At 52.2% G+C, this 21,334-nt stretch overlaps 1 protein-coding gene across 5 annotated transcripts in view; it reads right to left on the bottom strand.

Annotated features, from left to right (window-relative positions):
• Positions 1-21,334, bottom strand: part of NEGR1 (neuronal growth regulator 1) — a 171,975-nt gene that overhangs the window by 57,611 nt on the left and 93,030 nt on the right. For all 5 annotated transcript variants that reach the window (XM_030953651.1, XM_030953652.1, XM_030953653.1 and 2 more), the window contains exons 3-4: positions 17,634-17,759; positions 8,526-8,657 (exon numbers count right to left, since the gene is read on the bottom strand). In XM_030953651.1, the coding sequence (XP_030809511.1) occupies positions 8,526-8,657; positions 17,634-17,759 (258 nt within the window). The remainder of the gene's footprint in view (positions 1-8,525; positions 8,658-17,633; positions 17,760-21,334) is intronic.

The following is a 21,334-nucleotide window of genomic DNA, read 5'->3' as shown; positions in this document are numbered from 1 at the left end:
CAAACAGCAGGGAATGGAGGAGAGCAACCTGGGAGGGTGGGACTGCACAACCTGGGGCTGGAATTGGACAATGAACCCCAATATGGAAATGGAACAAAACTGATAAATGGGTGAGAACTCCTGACCTGGGCTCCATCTTGGGTGTAGCCTTGGCCAGGCTCTTGCACTACCCAAGGTGTATCCATTGAAGGCCTTTCAATAAATCCACACTTAATTCCTTTAACACTGCCCAGCTCTGCTCCAGGGAGCTCGTCTGGGCATCAAAGGTCCTGGCACCCCAAGGACAGCAGTCCTCACTGTCCTGGCACATCTGGGGACAGCAGCCCTCACTGTCCTGGCACACCTGGGGACAGCAGCACTCACTGTCCCTGGCACACCTGGGCACAGCAGCACTCACTGTCCTGGCACACCTGGGGACAGCAGCCCTCACTGTCCCTGGCACATCTGGGGACAGCAGCCCTCACTGTCCTGGCACCCCAAGGACAGCAGCCCTCACTGTCCCTGGCACACCTGGGCACAGCAGCACTCACTGCCCTGGCACACCTGGGGACAGCAGCCCTCACTGTCCCTGGCACACCTAGGGACAGCAGCCCTCACTGTCCCTGGCACACCTGGGCACAGCAGCACTCACTGCCCTGGCACACCTGGGGACAGCAGCACTCACTGCCCTGGCACACCTGTCCCACCCTGGCACTGCTGGCTCCCAACCACCACCTCCTGGCAGAGCAAGCAGAGGTTTCTCAGGAAGGTGCAAACCATCTCCTTTTGTTTCAGGAGATCTGAGTGCTGACCCTGCAGCTCCTGTGGCCCTGCCAAGCCTCTGTGAGGAGCTGTGCCAGCACAGTGCCCCCTGCCCAGCAGGGACAGCAGCAGCAGCCCTACCACACAAGCAGGGATGAGCAGGGATCTGCAGGAGCCACCCAGAGCTGGCAGAACCTCTCCACAAACCACCCCCCCAAAGAAATCAATGGGAATTCAAGAGCCAAACTGCACTCCAGTCTCCAACCTGAACTACATTGTTTTAATCTGACTCCTGACACCTGAAGGACATTAAATGACAACCACTGCTTTACAGGGGGCTTCCTTCCCCACCAGTGAAGGGAAATGTTTTCTTCAAAGCAGCAACATTGCTCCTCACCAAGCAGTTGAGGTGGCTTTAATTGTCAGAGCAGTTCTTTTCGGATTGGTGTGAGCTGTTTTTCATTGTGTTGCTATGAGATAGCACATCACAAAGCTCAGATAGGTTCTCAGTGATGAGACCAGCTTGCAAATGAGCTAAATAACAATTTAGTCCTAATGGTGACCAAAAATAACAAGGCAAAACCTAAAACGCAAAAAAAAACCAAACATCCAACTGATGACATTGTGCATGAACAAAACCTCCAATTTATAGGATTGCAGGAATTCTCCAAAGACCTTTATCTTATGTAAAAACCAACAACCCAAACCTGTTATTTGCACTGGTTTCACCTGAAATATTTTGCTGGCAGCCCTTGACTGGTGGCTGCAGCCAAACCCAGCTCTGCTGGCCTTGCCTTAAACCACAACCCGAATTCCCACCAGGGCTGTGCTGCCCCCTCCCCTCCCTCAGCCCGGTCCCAGCCTGAGCCCACAGACACAGCTCCTGGTGGTTCCCTGCTCCAGCAGCGTGGGATGTGCTGCAGGAAAGGTGTCCCCTCCATCACTGCCCTGACAGCCTCCCCACGCTCTCTAACTGCAGTGGGATCTCCAGTGTGACAGTTCTCAGGGCTGGAGCAGCTGCACAGGGTCCCATCTGCACAGGCAGGGCAGTGTGGAGCAGGAGGAGCCAGCCAGGAGCTGGGCTGGGCTGAGAGGAGAACACACAGCCTTCCAGGAGAACCTGCACAGCCACAGCCCTCCCAAAAAACCTGCACAGCCACAGGAGAACCTGCACAGCCACAGCAGAACCTGCACAGCCACAGCAGAACCTGCACAGCCACAGCCCTCCCAAAAAACCTGCACAGCCACAGCAGAACCTGAACAGCCACAGCAGAACCTGCACAGCCACAGCAGAACCTGCACAGCCACAGCAGAACCTGCACAGCCACAGCAGAACCTGCACAGCCACAGGAGAACCTGCACAGCCACAGCAGAACCTGCACAGCCACAGCCCTCCCAAAAAACCTGCACAGCCACAGCAGAACCTGCACAGCCACAGCAGAACCTGAACAGCCACAGCCCTCCCAAAAAACCTGCACAGCCACAGGAGAACCTGCACAGCCACAGCAGAACCTGAACAGCCACAGCAGAACCTGAACAGCCACAGCAGAACCTGCACAGCCACAGGAGAACCTGCACAGCCACAGCAGAACCTGCACAGCCACAGCCTTCCCAGCCTGGCCATGGTGCCACTGTCCCATGCAGGAGCCACCCCTGTCCCAGGAATGTGCCACCCCTGTCCCCAGCAATGTGTCACCGGGTTGGCACTGTCCCCAGCAATGTGCCACCCCTGTCCCCAGCAATGTGCCACCCCTGTCCCCAGCAATGTGTCACCGGGTTGGCACTGTCCCCAGCAATGTGCCACCCCTGTCCCCAGGAATGTGTCACCAGGCTGGCACTGCACGGTGCCGACATCAATTCTGAAGCCGTGCCCTGTCCCCAGCAGGTGCCAGGGAGCAGGACCCTTGTCCCCGCCCAGAGCAGCGGCCCAGCTCCAGCTGTGCTCCCCTGCAGATGTTTCTGGGTGGGAAGAGCAGAAGGGAGGACGCAGCACTGCCCATGGCTGCAGCAGCTGGGGACAGGAACCCCAAACACAGGGGGCCAGCCCTCTCAGCTGCCTTCCCACGGCACATCAGACCCCGTGTGCTCACAGGGCAGGCTGGAGCCGTGCCCTGGCACAGCTGGCACGGGCAGGGGCAGGGCTGGGGCCTGGGACTGTGCCCAGCAGCACCAGCACCACCCGCACACCCCAGAGCAGGGCACGTCCTGCAAAGCCCACTGGGCACTGGAGCCCCTGCTCCATGGAGAGAGCCAGCCAGGAGCCAGGAGCACAGTGCCAGGAGTCCCCAGTGCCACTCAGTGCCCCCAGTGCCACCCATTCCCCTCTGGAATGCTGCTGAGACCTGGGCAAGCAGCAAAGCCCCTGGCAGGGAAGCTTGGCTCCTAAAGACAGGGCTAACCTTAACCCCAAATCCCAAACTTAGGGATGTAACGATGGAGCTGCAAATCAGGAGCCATTAAAAACAGAAAGAGTCAGAGCTCTTGATTTCTGCTTCAAGAGAAGCCCCCTCCTCCCCCCTCTTTTATTTAAGTGGAAATTAAAATTGAATTGCTCTGAGCAATTTTATACTTGGTGCCAAAGCAGAGGAGGACTGAGACCTCCAGAAAATATGTGGGCTTTGCCTTCATAGTTAATAATTTAACTGAGGCAATTTTCCTTCCTGAATCCAAACTCAAGACCTTGCCCAGGAAATGCTGATCCATGGTCAGGAATGGGGCACACCTCCTGGGAAAAGAGTCTCAGTGACAAGTCCAAGGCACTGGCAGCCCAGCAAGCCCCCAAGTCCTGCAGTGCTTTTCCCCAGGAGATTTAAGGTTACAGATTTAATTAGGCCGGCGTGGCTTGTACAGGATGTCTGATTTCAAAGTAAAATCGCAGCATTATCCATAATGTTATGCAAAGCGCCATAGCAACAGCGAGGAGCCTTCGAAGAAATGCTAATGAGGGGAGAAATGCTAATGAGGGGAGAAATGCTAATGAGGGGAGCTGTTCTGCACAGCCCAGCCTGGCCAAGCGAAAACAAACACCCCACTTAAAATTCCTAACAAGGACTCACACATCCCTGCACCGGCAAAACCCCACTGCCAGAAATGCCTTATCGAAGCATCCCAGAGAAATCCCTGATCAATCAAAGCATCCCAGAGAAATCCCTCATCAATCAAAGCATCCCAGAGAAATCCCTGATCAATCAAAGCATCCCAGAGAAATCCCTCATCAATCAAAGCATCCCAGAGAAATCCCTGATCAATCGAAGCATCCCAGAGAAATCCCTGATCAATCGAAGCATGCCAGAGAAATTCCTGATCAATCGAAGCATCCCAGAGAAATCCCTGATCAATCAAAGCATCCCAGAGAAATCCCTGATCAAACCATCCCAGGACCTGCCTCTGGAACAGACCCCCAAACCCCACTGGGCTGGCTGAGAGCTCCTGGAAGGGCTGGCATGTCCACCCAGGGTCCCAGGGAATGTGGAACCTGCTCCCAGCACACAGACAGGCTCCAGAGGCACAGGAAAACCTGATAGGGCTGGGAATAAAGCTCCCCAAACCCAAACTGAGGTGATTTGCTGAAGGACACAAAGCACATGCATGAAAAGGGAAGGGTTAAATCACAGAATCTGCTGAGCTGGGGGATCCATGAGGATCATGGTCCAGCCCTGAGCCCTGCACAGGACACCCCCACGAGTCACCCTTTTCCTGAGAGCAGTTCCAAGCTCTGGGACACAATCATTCCAAACACAAGATTTTACCAACCCAGTGACCCCAATCCTTTGCTTTGTGTCCCAGGTTAGGACAAGGAAAGAACAATGCAGTGAATACCCGGATAAATCAAACTGATTCAAACTTAATCAGGCTAATGAGCTTCAGAAACTTCCTGAAAGGCTGAATCAAGCAAATGCAGGGCTGCAGTGCGAGTCCTGGGCAGGCAGCACAGCCGGGGGGAAGCTGTCCCAGGCAGGCAGGGAGTGTCTGCAGAGCCCCTGGAAAAGCTGTGACAGAGGTGTCAGAGCACCTGCACCCCAGTGAGGAGAACAGCTTGGCCAGCAGGCTCCCAGGAATGGGTTGGGGCAGCCCAGCATTGCAGCTGAGCTGGGCTCAGGCTGCCTTCAGGTGGGCACGGGCTCTGCCAAGCCCTGCTCTGCTCTGCTCCCACCTGCTCTGCTGGGCAGGGCTCAGGGACACACAGCCAGAGCTGAGGACCCTGAAGTCATCCAGGGAAATGGAAAAGGTACCCTGAAAACTGGACAAAACCACCCAGGAACGAGTTCAAAGATGCCCTTTCCCTCCCCAAAGCCACTAGTGGATCTTGATTCAGTCGAGTCTGACAGCTCCAGCTGCAACAGAGCTGTCCAAGGTACAATTACAGGCAAACTGACCCTTAACATGGACTATCCTAACAAAAGGGAATTCTGCAATGCCACTCCACTGTAAACCCACATTTTCTATTTATTTAGACAGCTGACACTTTGAAATAAGTGCAAATAAATGCCAGTTTCCTGAGGCACACATCCCATTCCTCATCCCCTCTCTGTGGCCTCAGCTCTACTGGAAATTCTAGGATTTAGCAGCTGCCTTTAATATTTTTCAAGCATGACAGTAATAGAGCAGGAGAGAACAAGCAAAGTGACAGTAGCACCTGGAGAGTTTCAGAGCAGCTTTCAGATGACACATTAAATCCACACACTGGTTCATTCAAAGCAGGGTTCAATATTATAATCTATAAATCAGTATTTGCTTTGCAAAATGTAATGGAAAATGCTAATAGGATTTATTTGTGAAATGAAATTGGATTACATCTTATCTATTTTAACTTGATTTGGTGGAGCATTCCTTCAGCAGCAACCAGCAGCTCCAATGGCTCCTCTCCTGCCGCCCCCCCAGCCTTTTGGGATTCAGGCAGATTCTCAGGCCACCCTTTTTCCAAGGGAAATTAGGGAGGACAGACACAAATTGAGTAGAAAATGCAGCTGCTGGTGTATCAAGCAGTGTAATGAACCCCCTGTAAGTCATTAGAGCCACCACGTGTGCCAGGAGCTCTGTGTTCGTGCAGGGCTGGAAGCTGCCCAGCCCAGAAACCTGAGTTCCACAGACTCATTGAAACCTGGGCATTTTCTGTCCCTGCCTGGGTGACTGAACAGCCTCTCTGTGCCATGAACATCCACGTGCCAACACCTCCCTGCACCAGGAGTGGAGCCCTGGGATGGCACAAGGAATAGTTCACGGGATGGCACCAGGAACAGTCATGGGATGGCACCAGGAGCACAGCCATGGACTGGCACCAGGAGCACAGCCATGGACTGGCACCAGGAGCACAGCATGGAAGGGCACCAGGAGCACAGCCATGGACGGGCACCAGGAACACAGCCATGGGATGGCACCAGGAGCACAGCCATGGACTGGCACCAGGAGCACAGCCATGGACTGGCACCAGGAGCACATCGCATGGAATGGCACCAGGAGCACAGCCATGGGATGGCACCAGGAGCACAGCCATGGGATGGCACCAGGAGCACAGCCATGGGATGGCACCAGGAGCACAGCCATGGACTGGCACCAGGAGCACAGCCATGGACTGGCACCAGGAGCACAGCCATGGAATGGCACCAGGAGCACAGCCATGGACGGGCACCAGGAGCACAGCCATGGGATGGCACCAGGAGCACAGCCATGGAATGGCACCAGGAGCACAGCCATGGACTGGCACCAGGAGCACATCCCATGGGATGGCACCAGGAGCACAGCCATGGAATGGCACCAGGAGCACAGCCAAGGAAGGGCACCAGGAGCACAGCCATGGACGGGCACCAGGAGCACAGCCATGGAAGGGCACCAGGAGCACAGCCATGGACGGGCACCAGGAGCACAGCCATGGAAGGGCACCAGGAGCACAGCCATGGACGGGCACCAGGAGCACATCCCATGGAAGGGCACCAGGAGCACAGCCATGGAATGGCACCAGGAGCACAGCCATGGAATGGCACCAGGAATAGTCATGGGATGGCACCAGGAGCACAGCCATGGAAGGGCACCAGGAACACAGCCATGGAATGGCACCAGGAGCACAGCCATGGAATGGCACCAGGAGCACAGCCATGGACGGGCACCAGGAGCACAGCCATGGACGGGCACCAGGAGCACATCCCATGGAAGGGCACCAGGAGCACAGCCATGGACTGGCACCAGGAGCACAGCCATGGGATGGCACCAGGAGCACAGCCATGGACGGGCACCAGGAGCACATCCCATGGAAGGGCACCAGGAGCACAGCCATGGACTGGCACCAGGAGCACAGCCATGGAATGGCACCAGGAGCACAGCCATGGACTGGCACCAGGAGCACATCCCATGGGATGGCACCAGGAGCACAGCCATGGGATGGCACCAGGAGCACAGCCAAGGACGGGCACCAGGAGCACAGCCAAGGACGGGCACCAGGAGCACAGCCATGGAAGGGCACCAGGAGCACAGCCATGGACTGGCACCAGGAGCATAGCCATGGACGGGCACCAGGAGCACATCCCATGGAAGGGCACCAGGAGCACAGCCATGGACTGGCACCAGGAGCACAGCTATGGAATGGCACCAGGAATAGTCATGGGATGGCCCCAGGAGCACAGCCATGGAAGGGCACCAGGAACACAGCCATGGACTGGCACCAGGAGCACAGCCATGGAATGGCACCAGGAGCACAGCCATGGGATGGCACCAGCAATACCATCACAGAACAGCACCAGGAGTGCATGAGAGCAGCAGCAGAGGAAGAGAACTCACAGAATCCTTCAGGTTGGAAAAGCCCCCCAAGACATCGAGTCCAAGCTTCCCACTGCACTGCCAAAGCCACCACCGTCCCACGTCCACAGGCACCAAGTAAAAGGATGGAATTTCTGGGGAGAGAGCCTTGCTCTTACCACTGTGTTATGGAAATGAAGTGCTACTGCACTGTCCCCTGTGCTCCAGGAGCCCTGGAGCGCATCCAGCTCCTCCAGAAGTGCCACTGCACTCTCCCCTGTGCCCCAGGAGCCCTGGCCCCATGAACAAGAGCAGTCTGGGCAGCAGGGAGCACCCCAGGTGACAGCAGTGGCCCCACAGTGACAGGGCATGAGGGGCTTTGCTGCCACATCAGCTGGGACAAGGCCTACGGGGGAGACACAAGGCTGACATCTCATATTTGTGACCAACAAAGCTGCCACAGCGACTCCAAAACCAGGAACAAATCACACGCTGGGTAATTGATGTTAACCAAAGAAAACTGTTAGCATGAACAAGAGAAATTATTCACATTGTCGTGCCTGAGTTTTCTCACATGTTGGAGGGGAAAAGAACATTTCATATCACGCTGAGTGCTCGATCAGACTCAGACCCAAGCTGGGAGCACCTCCCTGGTGTGGAGATCCCAGCAGGTCAGAGCTCTGGTGTCATCAGCACCCAGCAGGTCCCCACAGCAGGTCCCTCTGTCCCTCCTCGGGGAACAGCTCACACTCCACGGAGGTCAGGACCCATCCAGGGACCCAAGCAGAGCTTCTCATCTCCTCACATCACTTCCAGCACCACCACGACAAGAGAAACCAGGAAGGGCTCAGCCCAACATCCACAGCAGCCACCAGCAGCTGCTCAGATCATCACCCAGAATGAGAGTCTGCACCTTGAGCTCACTCAGTGACACCCAGGTGCCAGAGCACAGCCCCCTCAGCCACTGTGACCAAGCCAGCAGCTCCTGCAGCCTGCTGCTGCTGCAGACTGTCCTTCTGCAGCACGCTGAGGCAATAACAAATAGCAGCACTTACAGTTTACTGTGACTTTGACTTTCTTCACGTCCGGCACCGAGACGTCGTTCTCCGCGCTGCACTCGTACTCCCCAGCCTGGTCCCTGGTGATGCCGTAGATGTCCAGGTACTGCCCGCTCTCAAAGGGCTTGGCTGGAATGGAAGAACCACAGGAGGAAATTACTGCAGGCTGAGCACACGGCTCCTGAAACCCAACACCTGCACAGCAGCCAGAGTTTAACAGGCTCGGCCACTGCAGCTCCACGCAGCAGCCCCAGCTCCAAGGGCAGGTGACACCCCCAAACTCCTGGAGCTGGCCAGAGGTCCTCTCCTGACCCAGCTCCACAGAGAAGCTCAACAACCCCGAGATAGACCAGGGTAATTTGTACCTGATGGATGCCACAGAACTGCGCAGCTGTGGCTGCCCCAGAAGTGTCCCAGGCCAGGCTGGACAGGCCTGGGAGCACCCTGAGACAGGGGAAGGTGTCCCTGCCATGGCAGGGTGGACAAGACAAGCTGTAAATCTGCCCCAAACCAGCCCAGCACTGCACCATTCCTGCCTTCAGAGCTCAGCATCCCTGAGTGCTGATGGTTTCAGAGCCCAGCCTGCCCTGCAGGGTGGAGCAAAGCCAGCCCAGGGCCAGCTGCAGGGACCAAAGGCACTCCTGGAGCAGCTGATCCCAGCCTATAATTAACGGGATCCAGTAATTAACAGCTCTCCTGGCCACAGGACCCAGAGGAATGGGATCTGGGTGTCACACAGGAATAAGGACAGTCCCTGAGTGATTGCCAGGACAGGCAGAGATCTCCCTGCTGGGAGAGGACAGAGAGCCAAACAGAAACATTGGTGTCCAGCCTGCTCTGTGCCCTGGAACCCGCTGGGAACTGATCACAGCCAGGAACACTGGCCCAGCTCAACTGGAACCCACTGGGAACTGATCACAGCCAGGAACACTGGCCCAGCTCAACTGGAACCCACTGGGAACTGATCACAGCCAGGAACACTGGCCCAGCTCAACTGGAACCCACTGGGAACTGATCACAGCCAGGAACACTGGCCCAGCTCAACTGGAACCCATCAGGAATTGTCCCAGAACACTGACCCAGCTCCAGGAACACTGGAGCTCATCAGGAATTGTTCCAGAACACTGACCCAGCTCCAGGGACACTGGAACCCCTCAGGAATTGTTCCAGAACACTGGAACCCACTGGGAATTGTTCCAGAACACTGACCCAGCTCCAGGGACACTGGAACCCACTGGGAATTGTCCCAGAACACTGACCCAGCTCCAGGGACACTGGAACCCCTCAGGAATTGTTCCAGAACACTGACCCAGCTCCAGGGACACTGGAACCCCTCAGGAATTGTTCCAGAACACTGGAACCCCTCAGGAATTGTTCCAGAACACTGACCCAGCTCCAGGGACACTGGAGCCCATCAGGAATTGTTCCAGAACACTGACCCAGCTCCAGGGACACTGGAACCCACTGGGAATTGTCCCAGAACACTGACCCAGCTCCAGGGACACTGGAACCCACTGGGAATTGTCCCAGAACACTGACCCAGCTCCAGTTACACTGGAACCCCTCAGGAATTGTTCCAGAACACTGGAGCCCATCAGGAATTGTTCCAGAACACTGACCCAGCTCCAGGAACATTGGAAACCATCAGGAATTGTTCCAGAACACTGACCCAGCTCCAGGAACACTGGAACCCCTCAGGAATTTTTCCAGAACACTGGAAGCCATCAGGAATTGTTCCAGAACACATCTGTCCCCCCCTGACACGGGGCACAGGCGCTTCCCCAGCCCCTCCCAGCCCTCCCCTGCTGTCCCCACCTGGCAGGGAGTGTTTGGTGTCCCTCACCTGGAGCTGCTCCTGCTCCCAGCTGTGCTCCCGGCCTCTCCATGGCCAATTAATGGGTTTGGGTTCCTCACAAGGCGCTCACCACATCACAAACCCCAAGAAGTTCAGTGCCGTCATTACTGCAGCACAGCTCTCACAGCAGCCACCACCACAGGTGCTGGAAATTATAGGTCTACGGGTTTAAAAGCCTTGCTGGAAGTGTTTTCCCAGCCTGAAAGCCTTTAATTGGCTGTTAATAACTGTGCCTTTGGGAGCTCTGGGAAAAGCCCAGGAGGGCAGTGGGGACAAGGCAGAGCTGTTATGTCCTGGCCATCAAGGGGTGAATTAGTGGTGCCTCTGCACAAGCCTGGGCTTGGCTGGCTCTGGAAGGAGGGGAGAACACTGGGCTGGCTCTGATAATTGGAGCTCTGACATATCTCCTGAGATCCACACGCTGCTCGTTCAAAAGTGCAACATTTCTCAGGTAAAAATGAACTGATATCTGTGGGAATAAGCTCAGCCTGCATTTAAAACTCTCATTTTCATTGCGTTCTATGAGTTATTAATGAGTTCATCTGCTTTTATTGAAAAGTAAGAAATGCTTCCTATTTATCATTAAATTGTAAAAAAGAAGGAGATCCTGCTCGTTTCTGTGCCACGCTTTTGGGCAGTTTTAGTTTGTATCTCACTAAGATTTTGATCTCACTCTCGTCCCTCAGTTCCTCCACAAAGCCCCAATTATTTGACCATCTTAGCTGGGGTATTCTTCTCCTGACAAGCGTATTTTAAAGTGAATTCTTTAAAGGATTTTAAGAAGGCCTGAGGATTTCCAGGAATGCCTTTAATTGTTCCTGACGGGATGCTCAAAGGTCTGCAAAGGCCCTTTCTGAGGAGCGTCCCTCAGAAAGCCCCAGCTGCAGGGTAATGTCACCTCACCAGAGCAGCGGCTCCTGGCACTGGATGTCACTAAATTGGATCCTGATACCAAACCCCCTGGGGCTGGTACCTACAAGTGCTGTTAAAAAGAAAAGGCCAAAATCCCCATAACTGAACCCAGAGGACGTGGCCTTTTTCACACAGAGCTGTGGCTGGGGAGGTCGTTTTGGGAGGGATTTCATTGCTGATCCAAAGGCAAAGGGAGGAATCCCACCCAGCCGTGTCCATTGGGTGCTCTGCTGCCTTTAAACTGTTAATTAATCCCCGTGTTTGATAGCAGGCACCATTGATTTAACGACGAGCCATGCCTTCATCAGCTGAACAATCCCTCCAGGATAACCAGCGGGCCATGAAATTCCTATCAAATACTCATAACAACCCTCAGCTCCCTGAGAGGCTGCAGGAGGGCTGAGCCAGGCAGGCCATCAGCAGTGCCCCATGAATGTCACTGCTCGCAGGAAGGGCTGGTGGAGGAGCCAAGGCCACCTGAGCCATCCCCCACTGTCACAGACATCTTTTATGAAAATTCCTTTCCTTGGGAGTTTTCCTCCTGAGAAGCTGAGAGGCCTCAGGAACAAAATGTAACCAATGGTTATCTGCTGCTGTGGAATGCAACAGGTGCATCTGTGATTGGTCTCATGTGGTTGTTTCTAATTAATGGCAAATCACAGCCCAGCTGGCTCAGACACAGAGCCCGAGCCACAAGCCTTTGTTATCATTCTTTCTTTTTCTATTCTTAGCCAGCCTTCTGATGAAATCCTCTCTTCTATTCTTTTAGTATAGTTTTAATGTAATATATATCATATAATAATAAATCAGCCTTCTGAAGCATGGAGTCAGATCCTCGTCTCTTCCCTCAACCTGAGACCCCTGTGAACACGGTCACAACCCCATGTCCCAGGGAGTGCAGGTTTTGGGTGTTTTCCAGGGAACATTGCTCATCCATGCCTCCAGCTGACCAGAGCTTCCTCCAAAGGTGTGACCGTGTTTGTGGCTCGGCTCTGTGTCTGAGCCAGCTGGGCTGTGATTGGCCATTAATTAGAAACAACCACATGAGACCAATCACAGATGCACCTGTTGCATTCCACAGCAGCAGATAACCATTGTTTGCATTTTGCTCCTGAGGCCTCTCAGCTTCTCAGGAGGAAAACTCCCAAGGAAAGGAATTTTCAGAAAATATCCTGGCTACACAGAGGAGCCCTCCACAGGAGCTGGGGCTGTTCTGGATCCCTGGCAGTGTCCCAGGCCAGGCTGGACAGCGCTTGGAGCTCCCTGGGACAGTGGGAGGTGTCCCTGCCCATGGCACTGGGTGGCTCTGAGGTCCCAACCCAAACCATTCCAGGATTCCTGACCCAGGAGAAAATAATCCCTGGGTTTGAGCTCTCTGTGCCAAAGCAGCCTGGGGAAGCAGGTCACTGCCAGGCTGTGGAGCCCCTGCCAATGGAACTGGAGCTGCAGAGTCAGGAAAGTGCAGTTTGAGATCATTCCCCAGTGTGGTGAATTCCTGAGCAGCCCCTCGGTGCAGAGGGGAGGCAGGGGCAGAGCAGCTCCTCTCTGCTCAGAGACCCACAGTGCACAATTGCTTTGGTCTGGGGGGAAAACAACAGCAATATCCTCCCCAGCAATATCTGCTCCCTGCTTGGGAGTTAGCAAGAAAAAAGAAACAAGCCAGAAACTTCTTTCTAAGACTTCCAGCTTTAAAGCCATCTGTAAGCAGGGGAGGGAGCATTTGAAGAGTTGGCCCTTTGTACACAGGCAAAGCCCTGGAAATCCGATAATAATCCCTGTCAGCTGAGGATTTGCAGCCTGGAAATGCAGGTTTGAAGCACTGGCACTCCAGCAGAGCCCTTCTCCTCTCTGTCATGGGCAGGGGGCTCTGACAGGGCTGCCTCACCTCCAGCTGGGTTTGCTGCTCAGGATTTAGGGAGGCTTTGCTCAATCCCTCCCTCAAACAACAGCAGTGTTCTTTCTGCAGAGTGGGCAGAATGAACTCCGAGGTGCCAAGGACCTGCCTGCATTCCACGTGGGGAAACCTGCCTTTATCCACAGTGTCTGCAGCCCTGCTCCTGCAAATGCAGGCCCATCCCCACGTCCACTCATCCTCCTGCCCTGGGAAAATTGCTGACCAGCGGTGATGGAGATTAAACTGAGAGAAAAAGGAAAGAGAGCAGGGAAGAGCTGAAAAATATGGAGCTGGAAGTAACCAGGGATCCCAAAATCCTGGAATGGTCTGGGTTGGAAGGGATCTTAAATCCCATTTCACTCCACTGTTCCATGGCAGGGACACCTCCCACTGTCCCAGGCTGCTCCAGCCTGGCCTTGGGCACTGCCAGGGATCCAGGGGCAGCCACAGCTGCTCTGGGCACTCAGGGCCTTGCAGGGAAGAATTCCATCCCAGGGTCTGATCCAAAGTGACCCTCCTTCACCTTAATTCCACTGTCCCTGCCTCCCTGAGCATCCCTTCCTTCCCCAGCTGGGGAGGCTCCCCTTGGGAAACTCCTGCCAAAACCAAAGTGGAGAAGGATTTTGATGCACAGCACCTGAATTTTGCCAAAGAGAAACGTTTTATCAGGAGATTTCTGAGTGTCAGTCGCTGCTGCTGCCAGCAGAGCTTTGCCCAGGCATCGGTGGGACACGGCAGAGCTGAAGCTGGAGCGTGGTCCCTGGCAGAGCTTCATCCTTTAACATTCTGCCTTCATTCCTAAACTATCGATGCTGCACTTTGCTGGGAAATGTCAGAACAAAATAAGTAATACCTGCAATTTATTCGGGTGACATTTCAACAATACAGATTTGGAGATTACAACCCGCAGCCCGCGCTGGTACGCTGAGTGGGGAGATTTGCTGGATTTACATAATGGGGCTGTGTAATGAATATTTATAGAACGCCAGCATTTACATAATGACTGCAAGTTAAACATGCACAATAAAGATTCCGGGCCAATAATTTACGGACTAAGTTTAAAAATCACCTTGAAATGCATTTTATTTTTATTCCTATGAAAGGTTCAATTTATCTCTTGTTCAGAAAAATTGAATCTGACCTCATGCGAGTCGAGGCTGTGTTGATGTAAATCATGATCATATCCTGGAATTAGTCTACATTGAGTCATTTGTATTCAGAGATTTCAGTTCCTTATCTTTTAGCAGCAGCTTTGACAAACAATTTGAGAATATTCTAAATATGCTTGGTTAATATAATTTAGTGCTGGATGGGAGATGCGCTGCCTGCCCGGGAGCCTCATTAGTGCCGCTGGGAATTACAGCCAGAACGGGCAGGAATTAGCAAGTGCAGATGAGGCTGAGGCAGGAGAGGAGCTGCAGGCAGAATACCAACACTCTCTGCCTCTCCTGGCTTGGTGGCCAGGCTGGGTTTGCTGGGTGGGCTGTGGCGCACCTGTGGTGTGCACACCTGTGTACACCTGGTCAGTGCCCCGGGCCCTGAACCTGCTCTGGGGCACACAACAGCCCCTGCCAGCCCGTGCTGCCACATTTCTCTTCACAGAGAAAAGCAAGGCACAGTTCTTCCCAAGGATTTCTGAGATTCACGTTCTCTGAACCTCAGAGAAAGGGAAAACACAGTTCTTACCACTTGCTGTGCCTGTGTTGTGCCAAAGCAGAATGCAAGGTAGAGATTGTTTACCCGGAGTGATGGTGTTTGGTTTCCTCGGCCTGTCAGGGCCAGCTCTGTGTGTGTGTTGGGAGATTCTGGGCAGTGTGAGCAGAGTTGAGTGCTTGGCAGATTCACTTTAGATGAAATGTATACAGTATAGTATAATAAAGTAATTAATTAACCTTCTGATACCCATGGAGCCCTCCTGATCATTCTCTCCCCATCATCAGAGTCCCCTTTGATTTACAGTAAGCGCTGGGCTTGCTCCCTTCACCTTGGACAGGATTTCTGAGCCCTTTGCAGCCTGTGCTCTCCCTCCCCAGGCCCTGCTGTGTCTGTGAATCCCCAGGGCACAGAATCCCAGATCACAGGGATGGTGGGAGTGTCCAGGGTGGGGCTGGATGGGGCTGGGAGCAAGGAGCACATCCAGGGGGGTCCCTGAAAGCCCTTCTGACTCCCTGCATTGATCCCCACAGATTCACTTGGGTTGGGAAGTGCCTCTGAGCCCCTGGATCCGCCTGGCCGTGTCCCCAGGTGCCACCTCTGCATTTTGCCCGGGCTCCAGATGAGGATGCTGTGCTCCCCCTCGGCCCCTGCTGCAGCCTGAGTGCAATGATTCTCCTTTTCCCTGCTCCCTCTCCAGGAGCATCACCCCAGCTCCTTTCTGCAGCCACTCAAACGCTTTAAGCCATTAATCCAAAGTATCACCAGGGCTTCCAATAAAATTTTATTTGACATTTAGTTAAAATCCATTTTCTGCTACAACTGAATTTTTCCTCTAGTCCCTTGATGGACACTTCAGGCCGAATTCATTGTCATTGTTTTAAAGGTCAAAAGTGAGGGTTTTTTCCCAGATCTTGCTTTGTAAAGCCAACTGTTCCTCAGGATGATGAGAGGCTGTGGCAGCCCACGGAACCCTTCTGGTCTGTAATTACAGGATTTTACAGGGGCTGCGGGAGCAGAGCAATCCCTCTCTGCACTGCCAGCTCTGGCTGCAGAGTCCCCGTGACAGAGGCAGTGCCTGGGACAGGGCTGGGGAGCACAAAATCCTCATTGCCGGAGCAGGGATCTCCCCAGAGCCCTGCTTTGCTCACAGGGAGCAGCTGCAGTGGCCCTGACATCGGCCAAAACCTTTCCTTTCAGTGTGCTTTGAGGGGCCAAAGGGATACATGGAAATATCAAACTGCAGGGATGCTCTCAGTTGCCGTTTTGTTCACAATTTTTCACACCCATCATTTCATTCGTTCAGCAAAACCATTCTGATAAGCTGTACCATGGAGTAATGGTTCAGAGGTGAGGAATCCTGGAATATCCTGAGGGAGGAACCCACCAGGACCGTAAATCCCAACCCCGACACCCCAAAAATCCCACCCTGTAGCAGTGGAAGAAATGACAGCAAACTAGACCTACTGCATGGCCTGTTGCTGTGTTTCATTTCCCACTGCTAGGGAGCCCCGTGTGCTCCTCATTTCATCCTAGCTTGGGTTTTAACTGGAATTGTTGGATCCATGGCTGAGATTACAACACATGTAGGGACATATATCCATATTTAGGGTGCTCTGTCCTCATCACTGTGTTGTGGTGATGCCTGAAGTTTGAGCTTTCATGTTTTCCAGATTCTGTACTGCGTTGGTGTGTAACTCTGAACTTCATATAAATGTCAGCAAGCTCTCCTCACAGCTCAGCCCCACAGAACAATCCTTTTCCTCTCCTCAGTCCCACAGAGCAATCCTTTTCCTCTCCTCAGGCACACAGAACAAACCTTTTCCTCTCCTCAGGCCCACAGAACAATCCTTTTCCTCTCCTCAGGCACACAGAACAATCCTTTTCCTCTCCTCAGTCCCACAGAACAATCCTTTTCCTCTCCTCAGGCACACAGAACAATCCTTTTCCTCTCCTCAGGCACACAGAACAATCCTTTTCCAGCCCCAGAACCAAGGACACCACTGCAGCTCCAGCCCCAAAGAGTGCAAACAGCAGGGAATGGTGGGGAGCAAGCTGGGAGGGTGGGACTGCACAACCTGGGGCTGGAATTGGACAATGAACCCAATATGGAAATGGAACAAAAACTTATCAAAATGTGATAACTCCTGACTCAGGGTCCATCTTGGTGTAGAGCCATGGCCAGGCTCTTGCACTGCCCAAGGTGTGTCCTGTGAATGCCTTTTAATAAATCCACACTTTATTCCTGCAGCTCTGCCCAGCTCTGCTGCAGGAGCCCCCCAAGGCTGTCGCAGACATCTTTTATGGAAAATCCTTTCCTTGGGAGTTTTCCTCCTGAGAAGCTGAGAGGCCTCAGGAACAAAATGTAAACAATGGTTATCTGCTGCTGTGGAATGCAGCAGGTGCATCTGTGATTGGTCTCATGTTGGTTGTTTCTAATTAATGGCCAATCACAGCCCAGCTGGCTCAGACAGAGCCAAGCCACAAGCCTTTGTTATCGTTCCTTCTTTTCTATTCTTATCTAGCCTTCTGATGAAATCCTTTCTTCTATTCTTTTAGTATAGTTTTAGTATATAATTTTCTTTTAATATAATATGTATCATAAAATAATCAATCAGCCTTCTGAACCATGGAGTCAGATCCTCGTCTCTCCCCTCCTCCTCAGACCCCTGTGAACACCGTCACACCAGGCACCATCCCAGCCCTGCCAGCCCCAGCCCAGACTCCCTCAGGGGCACGGGGGTGGCACAGCCCTGGTGCTGCTGCCCCTGTGCCCTCCCCAGGCACTCACCAGAGGGGGAGATGTGTCTCCAGGAGATGGAGGGCTCTGGTTTCCCCGTGGCCAGGCACACCAGGGTGACGTTGCTGCCCTCGTTCACCACGATGTCGCTGGAGATCCGGAATATCTTGGGAGAGACTGCAACGAGAGGGACAGGGCTGTCAGGGGGCTGGGGCCTGTCACAGACAACTTTTATGAAAAGTCCTTTCCTTAGGAGTTTTCCTCCTGAGAAGCTGAGAGGCCTCAGGAACAAAATGTAAACATTGATTATCTGCTGCTGTGGAATGCAACAGGTGCATCTGTGATTGGCCCATGTTGGATGTTTCTAATTAATGACCAATCACAGCCCAGCTGGCTCGGACAGATAGTCCAGGACACAAACCTTTGTTATCATTCTTTCTTTTTCAATTCTTAGCCAGCCTTCTGATGAAACCTTTTCTTCTATTCTTTTAGTATGGTTTTAATGTAATATATATCATAAAATACTAAATCAGCCTTCTGAACCATGGAGTCAGATCCTCGTCCCTTCCCTCATCCCAAGAACCCCTGTGAACGCTGTCACAGGGGCCACCAGCAGGGACACAGCACACACAGGGCCCGAGGGACACTGCAGAACCTCCCCGAGGGCAGCCCAGCAGCTCAGCCCTGGTTCCAAACCCCACAACCAAAAGCAGCATTTTCCTGTGTGTGTGCAGAGCTCCTGGAAGATGGATGCTCCTGCTCAAGGGAAGGCTGAGCTTGCTCCTGGCAGTTTGCAAAGGAGACAAAAATGGGTTTTTCTGGTGCCTTTAAAAATTAATGATGCTGTTCCAGCCACTCTGTGTGCGCCTGGAGAATCCGAGCTGCTCACGGAGAGGACTAAAACACATTTATTGTGTTGTTTCCTCCCGCTTTGGGGCTCCTCCTTTCCCCTCACCCAAGTGCTGCCCAGCTGGGGCTTTCTCTCCCTGGTTTTGCTGTGTGCCAGCCCCAATCCCCCCATGAAGATCTGACCCACAAGGACTGTGCAGGCTTTTGCTGCATTCTGGGGCTTCCCACCAGGAACTTTCCAGGATTTCTGCGGGGAGATTGGAGCTGTGACATGGTAGAAGGTGGAGAATTTTCCAGACTTACAGAGTGCAGATTAAGTGATTTCCTCTTAAGTATGAGCTTTGTTCCATTCCTAATTGACTGGGCTCTCCTTTAATCTGGGCTTTGCAGCGAGGAAATTAAATCAAAGCTCGTTGAGGATGTCTGTAAGTCTCGTTACAATGACACTGAGCAGGTCACAGCACTGATGCATTTCCAAAACAGAATTAGAAAAGGGATGAATCTGCGAGGTCCATTAATTAAAACAACCCCCAAACAAGCAGGGAGCCGCAGCCCTGCTGCACAGTGTAATCCTGTCAGATGCCACAAGTGATACAGTCTGATCTGGGGCTGATGGCAAACCGTGGATGTTATTATTGGCAGTGATTTCCCAGGAACATCGTCCTGCCAGGGGTAGAAATTGGCTCCCACAGCATTTCTGGAGCCTCACAGTTTGAGACAAATCAGGATTTCGGCTGTATCAGTATGCTGCTAATTTTTCTGCTATTTCCTGCCTGATAGGGATCATTACATTCAGATCACTAAAATCTGCGGAATTTATTAATTATGCCTCCAATATGTGTGCAGCATCACAACGGAATGTTAATATTTATTAGGAATTAAAAAATGTTTGTTTTGCATCCGTATTTCTTCCCACACCTCTGAAGACTCTGATCCTGGAGCAGATTTGGCATTTAAAATCTGCTCTGCTGAGCCTGGAGCGCACATTAAACCCTTCACAGAGCTACTCCCCACTTCAGCAGCTCATGCCTCCCACCCAGATCACGTGGAGCTGTGAAGGTCAGGGGAAAATTAAATAAAGCAGCAAATAAACATTTATTCAGAAAATGGATTAACAGAAGGCCAGAGAAATGAGATAATAAACAAGGAGGAAAGAGGAATTAAACTCCCAAGTAAATTTGGTGCAGGGGTCCAGCATGGAAAGTGCTTTGCAGTCATCTGGCTTTTTCTTTTTTAATGGTTAATTAAAACATTAATTTAATGTTAATGTTTTAAGGTAAACCCTTCCCTTTTTGCACAATGTTTTTAATCGAAACCTTCCCTTCTTGGGCAGGGTGTGTGACACAGGCTGGGGAGCAGCTGCAGGAGGAAGACTGAGGGAACCAGGGATGTTCAGCCGTGGGAAAAGAAGGCTCAGGAGGGACCTGAGCTCGCCTGGTTCCAGGATTTACAGGACTAAAGCAGGTGGAGACCCCTTCTCAATGCAGCCCAGTGTTGGGAGGGGAGGTTGGACCTGTTTGTCAGGGATGTGACTCAGGAGGTCCTGGCTGGGCTGACAGCCCCCAGTTCCACAGTTCCACAATTAATTCCACAATTACTCAATGAATTCCACAATTCCACAATTCCACAATGAATTCCCCAATGAATTCCGCAATTAATTCCACAATTCCTCAATGAATTCCACAATTCCACAATGAATTTCCCATGAATTCCGTAATTAATTCCACAATTCCTCAATGAATTCCACAATTCCACAATGAATTTCCCAATAAATTCCACAATGAATTCCACAATTCCACAGTGAATTCCCCAATGAATTCCACAATGAATTGCACAATGAATTCCACAATTCCACAGTGAATTCCACAATGAATTCCACAATGAATTCCACAATGAATTGCACAATGAATTGCACAATGAATTCCACAATTCCACAGTGAATTGCACAATGAATTCCACAATTCCACAGTGAATTCCACAATGAATTCCACAATGAATTCCACAATGAATTGCACAATGAATTCCACAATTCCACAGTGAATTGCACAATGAATTCCACAATTCCACAGTGAATTCCACAATTCCCCAGTGAATTCCCCAATGAATTCTGCAATCAATTCCCTCCAGCAGCCCACCTTTGGCAGCAGCAGGAGCTGCCCAGACCAATTCCAAAATTAATTTCACAATTCCTCAATTAATTCCACAGTGAATTCCACAATTACACAACAAATTCCACAATTCCACAACGAACTCCACAACGAATTCCACAATCCCACAATGAATTCCGCAATGAACTCCACAGTTCCCCAGTGAATCCCCCAATGAATTCCACAATTCCACAATGAATTTCCCAATGAATTCTGCAATGAATTCCACAATTCCTCAATGAATTCCACAATGAATTCCCCAATGAATTCCACAATTAATTCCACAATTCCACAATGAATTTCCCAATAAATTCCACAATTAATTCCACAATTCCACGATGAATTTCCCAATGAATTCCCAGTGAATTTCCCAATTAATTCCACAATTCCACAGTGAATTCCCCAATGAATTCCACAATGAATTGCACAATGAATTCCACAATTCCACAGTGAATTCCACAATTCCCCAGTGAATCCCCCAATGAATTCCGCAATCAATTCCCTCCAGCAGCCCACCCCTGGCAGCAGCAGGAGCTGCCCAGGCCGTGGGGGTGGCTGTCCCCTCCCTCCCTGAGCCCCCAGTGCTGCAGGGACACCCTGGGACTGCAGGGGAGCCCTGGGTTCCTCTGGGCAATAAATTGATAAATTTGATTTGATCAGCATGGGAAATAGCTGGGAATCACTGCCAGGACACAGGAAACAGATTCTTGCTCTTCTCTCTATGGCCTGGGCATGATAATTGGGTTTTATGAGAAA

This window comes from Camarhynchus parvulus, chromosome 8, assembly GCF_901933205.1.
Source record: "Camarhynchus parvulus chromosome 8, STF_HiC, whole genome shotgun sequence".
NCBI classification, from domain to species: Eukaryota; Metazoa; Chordata; class Aves; order Passeriformes; family Thraupidae; genus Camarhynchus; species Camarhynchus parvulus.
The sequence above is the reverse complement of the archived record's forward strand: the minus strand, read 5'-3'. Positions and strand labels throughout refer to the sequence as shown.